This window comes from Eubalaena glacialis, chromosome 11, assembly GCF_028564815.1.
Source record: "Eubalaena glacialis isolate mEubGla1 chromosome 11, mEubGla1.1.hap2.+ XY, whole genome shotgun sequence".
NCBI classification, from domain to species: Eukaryota; Metazoa; Chordata; class Mammalia; order Artiodactyla; family Balaenidae; genus Eubalaena; species Eubalaena glacialis.
In genome coordinates, this window is record NC_083726.1 from 94807893 (window position 1) to 94829403 (window position 21511).

The window sequence follows — 21511 nt, forward strand, 5'->3', positions numbered from 1 at the left end:
TTTCCCAGGACTCCTCGCCTAAGGACTGAATAAGCATTCGTTGAATAAGTATATTTAAAAAAGTATACATTTTTGGCTTTTTACGGTTAACACATTCCCATCTCTTTCAGTAATCCCTCCAGTCTGTCAATGCCCCTTGTAAAATGTAACAACCAAGATCAAACATAACGTATCCTAAAGGGGCTGAAAAGCTTGGCTTTTAGTGATCAGAACATTATTTCTTAAATGCACCCTGAGTTTTTTTTAAATGTTTGACACTGTTGGATCAAGTAAACCTTTTTTTCCCACACATAGTTGCTTACCATACCAAATAGGTCCAATTCTTCTTTTGTAAAATTGATTTTTTTAACCTATGTTCAAGAATTTTATTTACCACTACAAATTTCTTCTTTGTTTTATGATAGTATTCTAGTATGTGGTCTGTGTATATAACATATCATTTAAGTTAGCTTCAGTTACAAGTAAAAGAATACCAGACTGACAATTTTTTAAACAATAAAAATGTTTGATTATCCCACATAATGGGAAGTCTGGAGGTACCAGTAGTTCTATAATTGATTAAATGACTCAGTGATGTCTTCAAACACTCAGACCTTTTCCATCTCTTCTGCTAAGTCTTCCTTATTATGCTGGTGATATGTCACTTCATGGTTGCAAAATGGCTGCCAAAGTTTTAAGTATCATCACCACCTTTTGTTCTAAGCAGGAAGAAAGACGGTACAGGCAAAAAAGAGCTTTTGTGTTGTGTATTTGATTTTTTGTTGTTATTTTCTTTGTCTCACGTGGCTTTCTGTCTTTTCAGGAAGCAAAATCTTTCCTGGGAGCACCTCGCAACCCCAGGATATTTCTCCTTATGCCTCATTTCCCAGAGCTAGGCTATTTGCTCATCACCATACCAGTCAAAGGGAAATAGAATGACTCTTTTGCCTTAAACCAATCCTGTGATTCATTCTTGAGGGCTAGGTAGAGTACATAAATATGAAGCTTGAGACTTAGTCTACACGAACCCTTGTGACATAGGAAAGCTGTATGAAAACATTTACCCTGGGTTTTGTTGTTGTTGTTGTTGTTTAAAGTTAAATTCTTACAAATACCAAATAAGAGAAGTACAAAATAATGACTATTCACATCTGGGTATATGCTAGACATATGCTAGACATAATGACATAAAGCATTTTTCTCTGTAGAACTCAGGGCACATCATGTTGTATATGTCATTTGTTCCCCAACAGCCCTTTTTAGGAAGAACAGGCTAACAGCAGGATAAAAATATACCAAGTGCTGTGCTTAAGATTACATAACCAGTCACTTGCTAGTTAAGACCCTCTTAGTTCTCTGATGAACTTCATGAAAAGAAAAATGCGTGGCAAGAGTGTAATGCTAATCCAGAAAGAATAAAGATTTTCTTTTGTTATTTATAACAAAATATAATACTTATAGTACATTAGTCCAGTTAATTTCTCTCATTTAAAGAGAAAAATGTAAAGGACTATTTCAGATACTTCAAGTTGGTCTATTTTTTCATAACTGAAGTCATAAAGTATCATTAATAAAGTCATGCTAAAAACAGAAAATAGTTTAAGACCATCCGAAGCCTGAAAGAAATGCAAATTAATGTTTTCAGATTGTTCGGCATGATAGGACAATGGAGCAAATAGTGTTTCCCGTCCCCAACATATGTGAATACCTCACGCGAGAATCCAAGTGCCGTGTGTTCAATACCACGGAAAGGGATGAACAAGGAAGTAAAGTGAATGACTTTTTCCAGCAAACGGAAGATCTCTACAATGAGATGAAGTGGCAGAAGAAAATCAGGAGTAAGTACAGTAAACTGAAATGGTTCATTTTGAGCATAATGATAGATACCTTGGTACTTTGGGATACCTGACAGTATTCGTTTCAATTGGTTCTTAATTTCTTGCCATCTGATGTTACTGAAATCGTTTATAGGCTTAAGATTGTAAGCTCAGTCTACAACTGAAGCCAAGACACCTGTGGCTTAAGGAAAACAGAAAACGCTGACTAATTAGATCACCTTTTAGTGCTGATCCTATAGTTTTATAAATATTATGACATCCAAGATTGCAGCTGTATGTTTCAGCCTTGAAACAGCTGCAGGTTTGAAGTGCATGAACAGGCCCTGACCAGCCTTAACAGTCAGTGAATGGGGTGGAGAGATGTCGGCACCAACACTTTTGTCCTCTTGTGTTTCTGATCTTATGATTGAGTAGATTGTTTAATGTTTTCTTCTGAGAGTCATTCTATCTTTCAACATATCTGTACCTCACCAAATCAAAGTAAAAATTGTGTGACACTTGCATTCAAATAGGGCAGGGTTATAATGTCACAGTTAAAAGTTACCATAATACAGTTCCCATCACTTATTTCTCAGGTCTCCAGTCTATTTGGAAATATTATTTAACAACCTAAATGCGGAAAGAATTTGGAAAAGAATAGATACATGTATGTGGATAACTGAATCACTTTGCTGAACACCTGAAACTAACACAACATTGTTAATCAACTATACTCCAATATAAAATAAAAAGTTAAAAAATAAAATAAAATTAAAAGTTTTTTAAAAGTTTACAAAAAAATTGAAAAATTTTCAAGTTTAAAATAAACTTTATTTTCCCAGATGAGAAATATCATGAGTTTTTAACAAAAATTGATAGGAGAAAACTTTTGATTAGGTCTTTTCTGACTTTTGGGAAGGTTTTCCAGACAGGCAGGCATATATTCTCAATACCTCTACTCAACAGTGCTTCATCATTTTAGTTTCCTAGGAACTTCAGTGATTGTGGTTTATGAACTTGGCTGAGCTTGAGACATAGCATCTTTGGATAAAGATTATAGCATGCGTTGTCACACTTTCTTAGCAGAATATTTGAAAAAATATAGAAATTACTCTCCCTTAGCATTTTACCATGTAGAACCTTATGGAATTCAGAGAAAATTTTGGGTGTCCAGAATACATATGAAAACTCAATTTGATAAACATACTTTTTGTTTTTGACAAAAAGTAAATTGAATAATGAGCCAGTGCTTGTAGGATCTGTGCTTTTTTAGATAAATGTTTTGTCATTTATCAAAAAACAAATCTTGGGACTTCCCTGGTGGTCCATTGGTTAAGACTCCGCCCTCCCAATGCAGGGGGCCCAGGTTCAATCCCTGGTCAGGGAACTAGATCCCGCATGCTGCAACTAAGAGCCCTCATGCCACAACTAAAGGAGCCCACATGCCACAACTGAAAGATCCTGCCATGCCGCAACTGAGACTCGGTGCAGCCAAATAAATAAATAAATATTTTTTTTAAAAACCAAATCTTAAAATAATTTCCAAGATACAGTTTACTTTTAAAATTTGGAAGCAGCTTATGATCAGGTTATAGACAGATCTAATTCATTTGATGGATTTGTTATTACAAATGTATGCATCAACATCTTCTGATTTTGTCTTAATATTCTGCTTTTTAAAATGAGGACCCCTAATTCAGGAATGATGGAGATGCAGATGTTTACAATTTATGACACATTAGTCAACTAAATCCCATGGCTAATCATAGCCTACTCCAGTGCTGGAATGCTCCATTCCAAGAGAAGGAAAACAAGAAGTACTGAAGGGAAGTGTAGTTTATAAGTAAGCAACAGACTTGAGATTGGAATTCACAGAACATAATTTGAAAAGCTTAAAATTTCTATTTGAAAATTGAGATGTCTTTCCCCCTCAATTGACTCCAATATTTTAAATCTGATGTTAAGCTATTAAGAGTTAGAGAATGGACAAGACTCTAATAAGTCACGTGTCAAACTTATATGCATGACGTATCTGTTCAGTTCTTTAGGAGAGGTGAAAAGAACTGAGTTTTGGTTTATGTAAATGTCAATTGTATTCAGTAGATGAATCTGCTAATTCATTTCTGATGACAGATACAGAATCCCGTTTCTGAAAATATTCAGCAAAGCCTCTCCCACTTATTGGTAGTTCTTCTTGTATCTTTCATTTACTTCTGCTGTTGCAAACCCAACAAGTTCTCGGGAAGCATAAAGGTTTAAAACTTAGTGTTATAAATCACTAGTTCCCAGTAAGCAATGCTGTGCCATGCTGTTAAGTTTCAGAGTTTCAGGTAGCTGTGACTGTGATTTGGAATTTTCACCAGAGATAAATCTGTGCTAGGGGTGGGGGGTTTTATTTTACTTTAAGACGTGGGAGTGAGACCAATTTATCAATATTACTAAATTACACAGCAATGTATACCATTCCATTAAAAGGGGCCCCAGGCGGCTGCTAAACTCTCTTCCCCCCTAATCTGTTCTAGGGATAAATTAAAGAGAATTCATATAGAATCATCTTTTCTGACCACCTTTAGCAATTGCAGAATTACTCATCCTTCTACAATGGCTTAGATGTAAACTGGCTAAAAGAGAAAGAAGGAATCAAATAGAAAACTCCTTTTTGGTATCGATTATAAGTGTTCTAAAATAAGTCGTAGTTTTATAGTAGTTTACAAAAATGCATTTAGTAAAATGTTATTTCAGTAGGGCTCCTGTGTTGAAATCAAAATTCATTTTCTGTTCTGTTCCACTGCGCTTCTTTCCCGCTAGGTAACCCTGCCCTGTTCTGGTTCTCAAGGCACATTTCTCTCTGGGGGAGCATCTCCTTCAACCTGGCTGTGTTTATCAACTTAGCTGTGGCTCTCTTCTACCCATTTGGGGATGATGGAGATGAAGGCAAGTGCTTGTCTATCTTTAAATGATAAGTATTTTTGAGTCTAAAAACAATACTCTTGATGCATGCCCTAACTGTCTAGACCTCCCCAATTACAACAATTACATTCTTGTTGAACAGATTTTCTTTATTCATTGGAAATAGAGAATGATGGTAAGGAGAGTAGGCAAAAAGCGATGGTCAATATAAATGTTTTTCAAAAAGCTCATATACAGAAGAGCTAGTAGAGCTATATTATATATTGACAAATAAGGCAATGAAAAAATTATTTGTACGTAATTTTTGTGACTGAAAGCATTTTTATACTGTATTGTTTCAACTGCATAAATATATGGGAAAAATGAGAGGGATGTATGCGAAAATGTTGACTGAGATAAATAAGTAGAATCTCTATTTTACTCTCTTCTCTTTGCTTTCTGTGTTGTCTGAGGCTTCTACAAGGAGCAGGCAAGTAATCTGAAAAGCAGTTTTTAAATGTACAGGGTAAGACAGAATACGATAATGGAGCATAAAGGATATTGACTATGAAGTTAATATTATTAAACGAACAATACATGAGGTTTTGCAAAAGCAAAGACAAGAGAAATTATCCCATGTTAAGTGAAATGGGAAATAATAGGAGAGGTATGCTAAAGGGTGGGACTGTGGGAATTAAGTTTTGTTTAAATCTGGCAAAAGTGCATATGGGAAAATATGTCACAGGCTTGGGATACAATCCGGTCAATAACTTTGGAATGGGCGTTGAAAGAATGGCTTGGAGGACAAGATGGGAGATGCCAGCAAGCAATCACCACAAGGTGCTTTTGTATCTCATCTGTTCATAGGATTATGTGAGAATCTAACGAGATGCTATAGGTACAGCGGTTAGAACAGCGGCTGGTGAGCGCGCCGTAAAGCTTAGCTGTCGATGTTGTTTGTTGTTACAAGATAAATAATAGTACTACAAAGGGAAGCTCAGTGAAAAGGATGGTATGACACGAGCAACAGGTGTTTAGGCCTATTTCAGATGAACTGGAGGTGAGCAGGAAGGGAAATGGGAGTGTGGTGGTAATTTATTATTTCAAAGGTCCGTTACAGACAGCAGATATCAAAGTTCTAGGCTTTGGGTATAATCTGAGTGGTCATAAAAAGTTTGATTCTTTTAGAAGGTACACCAGTGCTAATAAAAGAGAATATTTGGCAGTGGAGTAGATGTGTGAGTTAAATAGCAATGAAAACATAGCAAATATTTGGCCGCCCTATGTAGGGAAGTTGCAAATACAGCAGGAAGTGGAAACAGCTTTCTCTTCATTGTGTTTAGTCTCATTTAGTGATGATAGCCCTCTTGGCGTAGAAGAATGTAACTCTTGTTAAGGGGAGAAGTCCAGCCGGAAATGATAAATTAGTATCATCTGCACACGGAATGCTGAGAGTAGATCGTAGTGTCCCGGTTAATAGAAGCATAACGTCTTAGATATGGAAGCAGTTCTGGAATCATCTAATATCAAATCATCATTTGACACATAAAGAGATGGAAGCCCAGAGAAGCTGAAGAATGGAAGATCTCAGAGTAGAAGGTTAACGCTTTTGTTTACAATCTAGGACTTTTCTCCATGGATGATTAGGTTGGGAGTGTGTAGGTAACAGGTGCCCCTTTATACAGGACATCATCTTCCCTGAGTTCCATTCCATGATATCCCTTACGAGACCACCAGAGCCAAAGTATACAGCCTCTGCTGCCACCAATTGTACATGAAATATCATGGAGATGGGCACTGCCACCCCTCTGGACATCTACTCTTTACTCAGCAGGAGAAAGTAGAACGCCTGCTACATTTTTTCATATTTGCCTGACTAATAACAATTATGATAGTAAAACTGATGAGGATAACAGCAGCAGTTATTGTTTACCGTTTAGATAGGATCAGGCAAAATGCTAAGCACGTCACATACATAACTTCATTTAATCTTCCTGACAATCCATAAAGTAAGTACTTCATCCTCACGGATAAAGACTTAGAGGCTTAGGAAGATTTGCCCAATAATTCGGGAGTAGAGTCTGGAACTGTGTATTTTTTTAACAAGTTCCCAAGGTGTTGCTAATACAACTGGTCCTTGAACAAGAACTTGAAACCACATACATAGTAGAATTTGGAATGAGGCTCCAGCCTCAGAAAGAAATAGGACTAACACAAACAAGGCAGGAAAACATGCTGTGCCATCGTCAGATGCAGACTTTACTCTTCAAAAGGGACTGAATAGACGTTAACAGTAGTAACCAAGATGGAGGTGCACTCTTAGGTATCTGGGTGTGGGTGTGGCGCTAAGAGGGAAGGGAAGGCATGAGCTGCCATTTTGGCAATGTGGAATCCGCAGATTGTTTGGGTAATCTGATTACAGTTCTAGATGGGTTATTTAATTATAGCTCCATGAATAAGGTTACAAATTTGGTCAGGATTAGCTGAGCCACCAACCTTCAGTTACACGCTATGCATAGCTAGGAAGGCTGAGGAAGCAAAGTTAAGACTGACTAGCACACTTGGCCATCAGAACTGGCTGGAGAAGGTAAATTCTGTGCTGGACGTGCAAGTCTCTAACCCTGGATTTTGTCAAGCATAGGCCAGATGACTCCATGGCTGGAGCACTTTGAGGCAATTTAAAGATGAATTAGTTGATCATAAGATTCCTTCCAAAAAGTGCTAAAAAAAGTGATGGGGACATGTCAGAGAACACAGGATTCAACCTGAAAGGTCTCCCCGTGGCCACATCAGTGGAAATTTTGAGAAAAAATACTGGCAGTAATACGTAATAACCCATAGAATAAAATAAGAATCCAGCAGTCCATATTGATAGAAGAGAAAGTATTCCAATTAATCAGTGTAGAAGGAATAATGGAAACAGAATGTCACCATTTGACGAACATCATACGGTAGTAAGAATCATCAGTGGATGCTAAAATTAATAGGTGAGTGTTAGATGAAAAAGTATAATGAGAAACAGGATACTGACATAGTCAAAGTGTATTTCTCCATAATATACTTATTATAAAAGAAAGAAGAGTGACTTTAAAGTGGAGAAATCACTTTAATTATGTGATCAATGTTAATGTCACCAGTAATGAGACACAGCAACATCGAGTGCCTCTTGACATGATGTGCTGACGAGGACATGGCATCATTTGCCAAAAATGCATACACTGAGGAAATTTCAGGCAAATCCAGAATGAGGAACATTCTACAAAATAATTGGCCCATACTCTTGAAGCTTATGAAAGTCAAAGAAATATTGAGGAATTAAGAGACTAAAGAGACATGACAGCTAAAAAGAATGTGTGATCCTGGTTCAGAAAAAAGACATTATTTGGGCAATCCATGAACTTTGAATAAGATGTATAGATTAAAGTGTTATATCATATTAATTTCCAGATATTGATCATGGTAATGTGATTATGTAAGGTATTTGGGGAATCTAGGTAAAGGGTATATGGGAATTTTGTATTATATTTGCAATGGTAACATTGTCAGAAAGTTTTGAAATAAAAAGTTAAAAAAGAAAAAAAGAAGTAAATATGAAGACTCCATCCAACTCTGAGGTTCCTGGTTTCTGGGTATAGAAGTTGATCACAAAAATCACCTAGTGAATCCTGGGCCAAAAAAAGACCTGTGGTCAAAATGAGCCACCTTTCCCAACCCCCGATCCTAATGCAAACTGCTCCGGAGTCACTGTGGCTGATGTGGCAGGGGGAATGGGCTGAGTATACTTTCTCCAAGGGTATTTCCCAGCCTGACCACACATGAGCTACTGGGAATCAGTTGTGCCCAGATCTCTGGTTCACACTTGGGTTGTAATATTAACTGAGAGAATAGTGTCACCCTTCAACCAGGGTAGTAGTGTACAGTAATTAAAGGGAGATACTTAGTGGAGAAGGTGATTCTCAGAGGATCAACTTAGAAGGCACCCACCCTCCCAACCCCTACTGCGGATAATCTCCTTTCATTGCCAGGCTTTGCAGAGCTCTGAATTTCTTCAGGAATCCAGGGCGTATTGTGCGGCTGTAGGTTTTGGTCTGGGTTTCCGTGTTTGGTTGATTGGTTTATATGTTTAACATGTGCTTCTCTAAAAAAGAAACTTGTGCCAAAGTTGAGGAATGATGCTATGCTGGTTGTGGCTGAAGCCACAGCTGTTGATGCTAGGGAATCTCTGAGATGTCCACTCAGAAGTTGAGCGTTGCCATGCCAACCATCCCTGCCCAGTTTGGCAAAGGCAGACCGGTTAGCAGAGAAAAGTGCTGCCATGGGAATTCTTACATCCAGAGAGCATGTGATTTTTTAAGAATATTGTGTTCGAATTTTGGGTGTAATTCTTTTTTCCCTCAAGTGCTTTGTGTTAAAGGAAATAAGTTCTTCAGGGTGGTTTTAATGCATTCGTCTTAATAACAACCATTAATGGAGTGTGGCTGGGTGCCAGGCACTGTGCTAGGCCCTAGAGATACAAAGGTTGGGAAGGTTGTCCTTGTCCTCAAGGAACTAACAGTCTAGTTAAGGGATGAAGAAAGGAGTGAGGCACAATAGTAAAGAACACACATAGATTTATCTGGTCTACTTTAGCTGGACTGAGGTGGGGGAAACAGGAAATTCTTCTGAGGCTCTGCAAGAGGCAGAGCAATGAAGAGAGAGGAGTAATAAGCAGCAAGCTCTCTAAGTAAACGTATAAACAAGTCAGTTGAGGTAGATAGGAGAGGTGAATTGCCTTGAGGTCTCCAATTTTTCTATTTGAATTTTTTTATTAAGGACAAACTTTATACTTTCTAACACTTAATAATATATAGAGGGAATTCTAAAAATGTTTTCTGTTACAAAAGTAATACATGCTCATTATAGAAAATTAATATAAAGTATTAAGAAGACAGTCCCTCCTTTCGACCCTTAATGGATAAAACATGGCTTTGACAGTCTGTACTGTCTTCTCTAAAGTTTGTCAGAGAGTTTCAGTTTATTCTTTTAGCATCAAATCTTCAGCTAGAAAACAATATGATCATTCTTATAGAATATGATTACAAATTGTCAATTGTCAAATGACAAAATTGTAAATTAATAGCCATTTTAAGTAACTTGTAAATTTATTTACTATTCACAAATACATATTTAACACTAAACTTTGTGCAAGGTACTAGGCTAGACACCATTTGAGTTCTCTCTACAAAGGGATCAAATACCCAGTTGTAAGTTCATGGTTATAATTTCATATTTAATCGAGGGGAAATCTCAGCAAGCCAGATACTGTCTGGGAAAGAGTGGTCAAGATGTGGTTAGATGATCAGGCCTTAGTGACAGTGCACAATGTGACTATCAGTGCCAAAGCTGAGACTTTTAAAATAAGAATGTCACACCAAGTCATTCCTTATGAATTATACTGAAGAGTCCAGTGAGTGGCTGAGAGTTGTTAAGTGTGCAAAGATGTTGGCAGTTTTAGTAAACTTAAGAGTGAAGCTCCACAACTTGGGGAATTTATAACTGGAGACTTAGTTACTTACTCAAAACGAGCTCACAGGTTATGTTTCTGTTTATTCATTTAGTCAGCAAATATTTGTTTGTTACTGCATGCCAGGCACTGGGACAGGCCCAGAGGTGGTCCTCACGCTGACAGAGCTCACGTTCTGATGGCACCCCAGTAAGCGTGAGAGAAGGTTGAAGGCGTCATTCTCTCCATGGCTCTTTCAGATCTGTGAAGCCCGGGCAGTTGGTGGTCAGGCTATGTTTTGGTAAACATAGAGGGCTCACAAGCCAGCGTCTTAATAAACATGAGTTGGGTACCCATTTTGTTCATGTTGCCAGAGGACAGGAATTGAAGGTAATTTCCAGAGCAAGTAACTTACCCCTTTTTTTCCACCATCTTCAAAGTACTCTTATCAGATCATGAATCTGGTAAGGGGGCAGATCAGATCTCTCCTCCCAATCTTCTTCCATCACTGCTTGCTTGAAGAGATAACATAAGAACAACATTGCAAAAGTAAACCTGTCTAAACCAGCGCTGCTCATTATCTGACTTTTGTTTTGTTTGTTTTTTAATGACTGACAGGATCTTTCTGCCTACTTTCGATCCATTAGCACTCACTATGAACTAAAGGCTTGAACAGAATTCATTGACGGAATCCAGATAATTCCATGGTTTCCATGATAATACAGAAACTCTGCACATCAGAGCACTCGTGGTGTTTGCATTCAGAAGTGAATTTTATAAATAATAAAAAGAGGTGTGGCCCAGAGAAATCACTAGTGGAAAATCTCTATTTTATTGTTTCCCCTCTGACTTCATCAGCCTAAAGACACATGTTTGAGGTCTAATCAGCCCAAGAGTGTTGCCCTTTAATTTACTTCTGCAATTTAGCACCACATGACCTTCAGAGGGGGATTCTTTGAATCCCCATGTCAGAGCAAACGTCAATGAATTGTCCTTTTTTAAAAAGGAAATGTATTTTTGAACCCCTTTTAGGGCCATTTCTAAAGAAATTTTTGTTGTAACGGAGTTTAGTTTTGAAACATTTGGAACTTCTGTTTTCTGATGATGTAAATAGCTGAACATGTTTTTTTAGATGTTGATTTGGCTTTTAAATACACACGTATACATATGTATTCATACACATAAATACACTTGCGTGTTTTAACAGTTAAAGCTTAGGTCTATTTCATTAAAGACTGGATATTCTACATTCTGAATTCTTTAGAGGAATCTATAATATAAAAACTTGATAATAATAAAACAGGACAAGGTATGAGTTCACTGCCTGATTCCATATGATTTAGCTGAACATTTAGTGGTCATTAATCATAAATTTTGAATTAAGACTCCCAAGTGAGATATCTCTATCCAAAGTATTTAGCATGTAACTCCCATAGGAGAGGAAGATGAACAAGTCTCAGACTTAATGAAAGGAGTGTTGACTAGTGAGTATTTAAGCTGCCTGGGATTCATCACAAACTTTCTGGAAATGTAATAGTGAGTAATGTGTACAAAGACATTTCCTCTATGTATACAGTGTGTAGAGTGGGTTATTTTGAAATTCACTGTCTTAGGGCTTATCTTGCTGTATTATATAAAGTAGAGTGACAAATATTTTAACATGTTCTAGTTTTGTTCTTAGTAAAAATAAACTCCTTCCACATTTTACAGGTACACTTTCACCGTTGTTCTCAGTTCTGCTTTGGATAGCAGTTGCAATCTGCACATCTATGCTGTTTTTCTTCTCCAAGCCTGTGGGTATTCGGCCATTTCTTGTGTCAGTAATGCTCAGATCAATATATACAATAGGTCTTGGGCCTACGTTAATACTTCTTGGTGCAGCTAATGTAAGTACTTTACTTAGCTTTCTACTGTTCTGGATTAATTAAAAGTGTGCTAAATATAAAAATGTAATGCTATGCTTTAACTCTGTATATACAGTAAATTCTAATTCATTGTGAATCCGAATTAATCAGAGTTTAACTTGTACCTTTTTTATTGACTTTTGAGAGAAAGGAAAAATGGCAAGTGAAAATTTGATATATTTAAGATGGTAGCATCTGGGGCATGACCCAGTTCTGCAGTCAATTTAATCCAATCCAGTTTAATGCCTTTGGCATACTATATGGGCAGCTATTGACAAAATTGATTCTGAGCCACTGTTAACATCCTAAAGTAACTTCTAAATCATCCAAGAAAGATTAAATTATATTCAGCAGAATTTTAGAAGTGAGTAATACCTTTTATAAAATGACCAAAGGAAAAGGGTTGCTGTAAGAGAAAATATGAAGTTGGACTCTTTTTATGAGAACAAAACCTATTAACTTGTGAAAGACATAGATGAGACTTTTTTTTTCCACTAAATTTTTTTTTTTTTTAATTTTGAAACATTAGAACAAGGGAGTACATTTCACAACTTGAGCTAGGTAAGTTTAGAATAAGTAAGCCAGACTACTATTGCAAATAGCAGTAATCTTGCCCAAGAGATAAAATTTTAAAGGGACTAGACAACTTTTTGTATGGCACAGCTAAAAAGGGATATTAGGAAATGGTAAATCACCAGGTTGATGAAAGAACATGTTGCAGGTAAATAAACTTGCTAATATGTCTGCTGAATAGCTAAGCACTTTCTATATTTTTTACTGGGTTTCTAACATAATATCCTATATTCTGGTATCTGTATATCTGTATCTGGTATCTCCCCTACTACATTATACAGTTCTTAAGACTAATGATTGATCATTCAATGTCTGGAACATCATTGGTACTCAACAAATATTTCTTAAGTAAATTAACTAATGAATGAGTGAAAGATTATCTTTGTATTCTTATACATTTACAGTGCCTTGCACATAAAAAAAGGTGGCAAATATATATTGAAAATGAATAAATGAAATAATCAACCAAACTTTTGAGAATTATAAAGCCAAGCTAGTATGGCCAAATCTATGTTTCTGACCCCTATTATAATATTACATATAATATTATACATTATAATATTATAATTCTTCAAAAACTGGACATGATATATATGACAGATATATACATATATATGTGATGGATACATATATATATATACATGTATGTATGTGACAGATATATTTATATGTTTATATATATAAAACGATTACATTCAGGTCACCAAATTACCAATTATTCCTCAATCATTGTGAATAAAGGGAAGTGTACTATACATACAAAGGGCTCTATCAGTAAAGAATTCTGTAAAGTACCAAATATATTATTCTGTAAGTTTCTTGATGGCAGGGGTTGTCACATTCATAGATATAATCCTGTCTACCTCACTCACTCCCTAGCCCATTTTTCTCCACCTTAATGCCTAGCACTTAAACATTCAAAAATTGTTTACAGGAACTGAACTAGTACTTTCGGTGCTTTGGAAATAAGCTAATTTTGCAAAATTTCCAACCGAGTGAATTAAGGAATCTTCATGGATTTATCTGATTTTTTCTAAGCCTATTACTGCATCCAGCTTATTATTTTTTCTTTAAAAAATACATTGGGGCTTCCCTGGTGGTGCAGTGGTTGAGAATCTGCCTGCCAATGCAGGGGACACGGGTTCAAGCCCTGGTCTGGGAAGATCCCACATGCCGCGGAGCAACTAAGCCCGTGAGCCACAATTACTGAGCCTGCGCATCTGGAGCTTGTGCTCCACAACAAGAGAGGCCACGATAGTGAGAGGCCCGCGCACCGTGATGAAGAGTGGCCCCCACTTGCCGCAACTAGAGAAAGCCCTCGCACAGAAACGAAGACCCAACATAGCAAAAAATGAAAATAAATAAATAAATAAATTTATAAAAAAAAAAATACATTGACTATTGAACACAATTATTTGAAGAAACAAATAATATTTCTAAACTGATAAATGATCCTCAATAAGACATTAATCCAAGTGACAAAATCCAAATTTGATAAATGAAATAATAGCTAGACAGAATTAGACCAAAATAACAGCATTTATTGGGTCTCTGTTATCTAATAGACACTGATAATAGTAGAGGATTTGTGGTTCTTGCCATCCAGAAGCTTTAAGGATATATAAAGAGGTACGGAATAACATTTTAAAGTCTATTGGGAAAACCAAAAACATTGGGAGAATTTTTCTTTTGCCCGTCATGGGACAGCATAAAAAGATAACTTCTGCCTGGTTTGGTGAGAACAGTTCCACTATAAGTAATGACTATTCATCACCAGAGGGCAGACAGCAGAAGCAAGAAGAGCTACAATCCTGCAGCCTGTGGAATGAAAACTACATTCACAGAAAGACAGACAAAATGAAAAGGCAGAGGAATATATACCAGATGAAGGAAAAAGATAAAACACCAGAAAACCAATTAAATGAAGTGGAGATAGGCAACCTTCCCGAAAAAGAATTCAGAATAATGATAGTGAAGATGATCCAGGCCCTAAGAAAAAGAATGGAGGCAAAGATTGAGAAGATGCAAGAAATGTTTAACAAAGACCTAGAAGAATTAAAGAACAAACACCTAGAAGAATTAAAGAACAAACACCTAGAAGAATTAAAGAACAAACAAACAGAGATGAACAATACAATAACTGAAATGAAAAATGCACTAGAAGGGAATCAATAGCAGAATAACTGAGACAGAAGAATGGATAAATGACCTGGAAGACAGAACGGTGGAAATCACTGCCATGGAACAGAATAAAGAAAAAAGAATGAAAAGAAATGAAAATAGCCTAAGAGACCTCTGGGACAACATTAAATGCACCAACATTCGCATTATAGGGGTTCCAGAAGGAGAAGAGAGAGAGAAAGAACCTAAGAAAATATTTGAAGAGATCATAGTCGAAAACTTCCCTAATATTGGAAACGAAATAGCCACCCAAGTCCGGGAAGCGCAGAGAGTCCCAGGCAGCATAAACCCAAGGAGAACCACGCTGAGACACATAGTAATCAAACTGACAAAAATTAAAGACAAAGACAAATTATTAAAAGCAACAAGGGAAAAATGACAAATAACATACAAGGAACTCCCATAAGGTTAACAGCTGATTTCTCAGCAGAAACTATACAAGCCAGAAGGGAGTGGCATGATATATTTAAAGTGATGAAAGGGAAGAACCTACAACCAAGATTACTCTACCCGGCAAGGATCTCATTCAGATTCGATGGAGAAATCAAAAGCTTTACAGACAAGCAAAAGCTAAGAGAATTCAGCACCACCAAACCAGCTCTACTACAAATGCTACAGAAACTTCTCTAAGTGGGAAACAAAAGAGAAGAAAAGGACCTACAAAAACAAACCCAAAACAATTAAGAAAATGGTCATAGGAACATACATATCGATAATTACCTTAAATGTGAAGGGATTAAATGCTCCAACCAAAAGACACAGGCTCACTGAATGGATGCAAAAACAAGACCCATATATATGCTGTCTACAAGAGACCCACTTCAGACCTAGGGACACATACATACTGAAAGTGAGGGGATGGAAAAAGATATTCCATGCAAATGGATAGCAAAAGAAAGCTGGAGTAGCAATACTCATATCAGATAAAATAGACTTTAAAATAAAGAATGTTACAAGAGACAAGGAAGGACACTATGTAATGATCAAGGGATCAATCCAAGAAGAAGATATAACAATTACAAATATATACGCACCCAACATAGGAGCACCTCAATACATAAGGCAAATGCTAACACCTATAAAAGAGAAAATCAACAGTAACACAATAATAGTGGGGGACTTTAACACCTCACTTACACCAATGGACAGATCATCCAGACAGAATATTAATAAGGAAACACAAGCTTTAAATGACACAATAGACCATATAGATTTAATTGATATTTATAGGACATTCCATCTGAAAACAGCAGATTACACTTTCTTCTCAGGTGCACACGTAACATGCTCCAGGATAGATCACATCTTGGGTCACAAATCAAGCCTTGGTAAATTTAAGAAAATTGAAATTATATCAAGCATCTTTTCTGACCACAACGCTATGAGATTAGAAAGCAATTACAAGGAAAAAAAGTAAAAAAAACACAAACACATGGAGGCTAAAAAATATGTTACTAAATAACCAAGAGATCACTGAAGAAATCAAAGAGGAAATGAAAAAATACCTAGAGACAAATGACAACGAAAACACGACGATCCAAAACCTGTGGGATGGAGGAAAAGCACTTCTAAGAGGGAAGTGTATAGCAACACAATCCTACCTCAAGAAACAAGAAAAATCTCAAATAAACAACCTAACCTTACACCTAAAGGAACTAGAGAAGGAAGAACAAACAAAACCCAAAGTTAGTAGAAGGAAAGAAATCATAAAGATCAGAGCAGAAATAAATAAAATAGAAACAAAGAAAACAATAGCAAAGATCAATAAAACTAAAAGCTCATTCTTTGAGAAGATAAATAAAATTGATAAACCTTTAGCCAGACTCGTCAAGAGAAAGAGGGAGAGGACTCAAATCAATAAAATTAGAAATGAAAAAGGAGAAGTTACAACGGACACCGCAGAAATACAAAGCATCCTAAGAGACTGCTACAAGCAACACTATGCCAATAAAATGGACAACTTGGAAGAAATGGACAAATTCTTAGAAAGGTATAACCTTCCAAGACTGAACCAGGAAGAAGTAGAAAATATGAACAGACCAATCACAAGTAATGAAATTGAAACTGTGATTAAAAATCTTCCAACAAACAAAAGTCCAGGGCCAGATGGCTTCACAGGTGAATTCTCTCAAACATTTACAGAAGAGCTCACACCCATCCTTCTCAAACTCTTCCAAAAATTGCAGAGGAAGGAACACTCCCAAACTCTTTCTACGAGGCACCATCACCCTGATACCAAAAGCAGACAAAGATACTACAAAAAAAGAAAATTACAGACCAATATCACTGATGAATGCAGATGCAAAAATCCTCAACAAAATACTAGCAAACAGAATCCAACAACACATTAAAAGGATCATACACCATGATCAAGTGGGTTTTATCCCAGGGATGCAAAGATTCTTCAATATACGGAAATCAGTCAATGTGATACACCATATTAACAAATTGAAGAATAAAAACCATATGATCATCTCAATAGATGCAGAAAAAGCTTTTGGCAAAATTCAACGCCAACTTATGATAAAAACTCTCCAGAAAGTGAGATAGAGGGACCTCCTACCTCAACATAATAAAGGCCATATATGACAATCCCACAGCAAACATCATTCTCAATGGTGAAAAACTGAAAGCATTTCCACTAAGACCAGGAACAAGACAAGGATGTCCACTCTTGCCACTCTTATTCAACATAGTTTTGGAAGTCCTAGCCACAGCAATCTGAGAAGAAAAAAAAATAAAAGGAATCCAAATTGGAAAAGAAGTAAAACTGTCATTGTTTGCAGATGACATGATACTATACATAACTAATCCTAAAGATGCCATCAGAAAACTACTAGAGCTAATCAATGAATTTGGTAAAGTTGCAGGATACAAAATTAATGCACAGAAATCTCTTGCCTTCCTATACTCTAACAACGAAAGATCAGAAAGAGAAATTAAGGAAACAATCCCATTCACCACTGCAACAAAAAGAATTAAATACCTAGGAATAAACCTACCTAAGAGGTAAAAGACCTACACTCAGAAAACTATAAGACACTGATGAAAGAAATCAAAGATGACACAAACAGTTGGAGAGATATACCCACAGCAAACATCATTCTCAATGGTGAAAAGCTGAAAGCATTTCCTCTAAGATCAGGAACAAGACAAGGATGTCCACTCTCACCACTCTTATGCAACATGGTTTTGGAAGTCCTAGCCATGGCAATCAGAGAAATAAAAGGAATGCAAATTGGAAAGGAAGAAGTAAAATTGTCACTGTTTGCAGATGACATGATACTATACCTAGAGAATCCTGAAGATATCACCAGAAAATTACTAGAGCTAATCAATGAGTTTGGTAAAGCTGCAGGATGCAAAATTAATGCACAGAAATCTCTTGCATTGCTATACATTAATGATGAAAAATCTGAAAGAGAAATTAAGGAAACACTCCCATTTACCACTGCAACAAAAAGAATAAAATAGCTAGGAATAAACCTACCTAGGGAGACAAAAGACCTGTATGCAGAAAACTATAAGACACTGATGAAAGAAATTAAAGATGATACCAACAGATGGAGAGTTATACCATGTTCTTGGATTGGAAGAATCGATATTGTGAAAATGACTATACTACCCAAAGCAATCTACAGATTCAATGCAATCCCTATCAAATTACCAATGGCATTTTTTACAGAACTAGAACAAAAAGTCTTAAAATTTGTATGGGGACACAAAAGGCCCCGAACAGCCAAAGCAATCTTGAGGGAAAAAAATGGAGCTGGAGGAATCAGACTCCCTGACTTCAGACTATACTATAAAGCTACAGTCATCAAGACAATGTGGTACTGGCACAAAATCAGAAATATAGATCAATGGAACAAGATAGAAAACCCAGAGATAAACCCATGCACCTATGGTCAACTAATCTATGACAAAGGAGGCAAGGATATACAATGGAGAAAAGACAGTCTCTTCAATAAGTGGTGCTGGGAAAACTGGACAGCTACATGTAAAAGAATGAAATTAGAACACTCCCTGACACCATACACAAAAATAAACTCAAAATGGATTAGAGACCTAAATATAAGACCGGACACTATAAAACTCTTAGAGGAAACCATAGGAAGAACACTCTTTGACATAAATCACAGCAAGATCTTTATTGACCCACCTCCTAGAGTAATGGAAATAAAAACAAAAATAAACAAATTGGACCTAATGAAACTTAAAAGCTTTTACACAGCAAAGGAAACCATAAACAAGACGAAAAGACAACCCTCAGAATGGGAGAAAATATTTGCAAACAAAGGAATGGACAAAGGATTAATCTCCAAAAAATATAAACAGCTCATGCAGCTCAATATTAAAAAAACAAACAACCCAATCAAAAAATGGCCAAAGACCTAAATAGACATTTCTCCAAAGAAGACATACAGATGGCCAAGAGGCACATGAAAAGCTGTTCAACATCACTGATCATTAGAGAAATGGAAATCAAAACTACAATGAGGTATCACCTCACACCAGTTAGAATGGGCATCATCAGAAAATCTACAAACAACAAATGCTGGAGAGGGTGTGGAGAAAAGGGAACCCTCTTGTGCTATTGGTGGGAATGTAAACTGATACAGCCACTATGGAGAGCAGTATGGAGGTTCCTTAAAAAGCTAAAAATAGAACTACCATACGACCCAGCAATCCCACTACTGGGCATATACCCTGAGAAGACTTCATAATTCAAAAAGACACATGCACCCCAGTATTCATTGCAGCACTATCTACAATAGCCAGGTCATGGAAGCAACCTAAATGCCCATCGACAGATGAATGGATAAAGAAAATATGGTACATATATACAATGGAATATTTCTCAGCCATAAAAAGGAACGAAACTGGGTCATTTTTAGAGGCATGGATGGACCTGGAGACTGTCATACAGAGTGAAGTTAAGTCAGAAAGTGAAAAACAAATATCGTATATTAACGCATATATGTGGAATCTAGAAAAATGGTACAGATGAACTGGTTTGCAAGGCAAAAATAGAGACACAGATGTAGAGAACAAATGTATGGACACCAAGAGGGCAAAGCGGGGCGGGGGGTGGTGGTGGGATGAATTGGGAGATTGGGATTGACATGTATACATTAATATGTATAAAATGGATAACTAATAAGAACCTGCTGTATAAAATAAATAAATAAATAAAATTAAATTCTTAAAAAATTACTTCATAAGAGCAGCAAGTGTTATACTTTAATTTCTTCCTGAGAAGAAATCTACGTGGAGATATAATTTTCTTGTTAACTATGTGAATCTGTGGGTAGTCTAATAGCCTTCACAGCATAAAACACTCGTTTGCACAGCCCCCAAATGATACATTATGATCTGCCTGTCCAGGGCATTTTGACCAAAGAAAATATTAGCTTTGATTTGGGACAAATTGAATGGAATAATTGTAATTTTGATATGATAGATATTGATAGAAGAGTTTTTACCTATAGTTTTGATACTGTACAGATTAATAAAAACGTTTTAGCAAATATCATTTACCTTAACATTTAACATAACAGGCTCATTACAGAGCTGTCTATGGTTTACCATTTCCTAGGAGGTCGGAAAAAAAGAAAACATAAATCAATCATGTTTGTCCCTTAGATTTTAACGTATTTATTAACTTAATTTACACTTAAAACTTTGCATTGTGTAACAGGTGGAACTATAATTGCTAAAGTTATAGGTTTCAGAAACAGGAAAAAATTGTCTACCTGAGAGTTAGGCCTTAATGAGCATCAGAATTCCAGACCTTAGGTAAATAGCAAGCCTCTGAATTTCATTCTTCTCATCAGTGAAATGAAGATATTAAAGCCTAGTCTCTCCTCATCGGGTTGTTGAGACGATCAGTTCAGAAGATTAGTGTGAAGATTTAGAAAAGAACAATAGCATGATAATGATATAATAGCAATAAAGGCTACCGTTTACCGGGTACCTTATACGTGAAGTAAGATTTAATTGTAAAACATTGCTGTCATGATCGTAAAAGTGTTTGTATTTTGGTTCACAGGGACTTTTTTGTTTCTGACTCAGTGTCTTTCACAGTGTTAAGCAAATACAGAAAGTCCTTTTTTTTGATAAAGGAATCAAGTGGGAGGAAAAACCCCGATCTATATTCTGAGCACTTAGTACTATCAGTTTCTGCTTATTATGATGCTTCATCTTTATCATCTTTGCTCGTTTCTAAAAATTTTTATTTAGCTTGCAGCTTGCTTCTCTGTCTTGTCACAGGGGTTACCTCAATATCTGAGTTGTTTTTAAAAATTCAAATGTCCTTCTTTGTTATAAAAGCATACCTTATAACCCAGTACAGTTTTCTTCCCACCTCTACATTACATTTTTAGTTATTGCTAATGAAAATTAACATTATTTTGGCAAATATAAACACATTTTATCAGTTTGGGATCACTTAATATATTTTCATACCATTAAACTTATTTGTAAATCTCATTTTAATAATGATAGTATTAACCAGTTGTATGGATGTTATATAATTTATTTAACCATTTCATTAATTCTTATTGTTTAGATTTTTAGATTTTTATAATAAATAATACAATAAATACCTGTGAAATATATATTCTGAGTCAAAACATTCATATTCTCTTCCTTTCTTTCTCACACACACACACACACATATACAC

At 36.2% G+C, this 21511-nt stretch overlaps 1 protein-coding gene across 3 annotated transcripts in view; it reads left to right on the plus strand.

The window, feature by feature from the left end:
• The window catches only part of ITPR2 (inositol 1,4,5-trisphosphate receptor type 2), a 521178-nt gene that overhangs the window by 409411 nt on the left and 90256 nt on the right, over nt 1-21511 (plus strand). For all 3 annotated transcript variants that reach the window (XM_061204256.1, XM_061204257.1, XM_061204259.1), the window contains 3 exons: nt 1625-1817; nt 4605-4730; nt 11878-12053. In XM_061204256.1, the coding sequence (XP_061060239.1) occupies nt 1625-1817; nt 4605-4730; nt 11878-12053 (495 nt within the window). The remainder of the gene's footprint in view (nt 1-1624; nt 1818-4604; nt 4731-11877; nt 12054-21511) is intronic.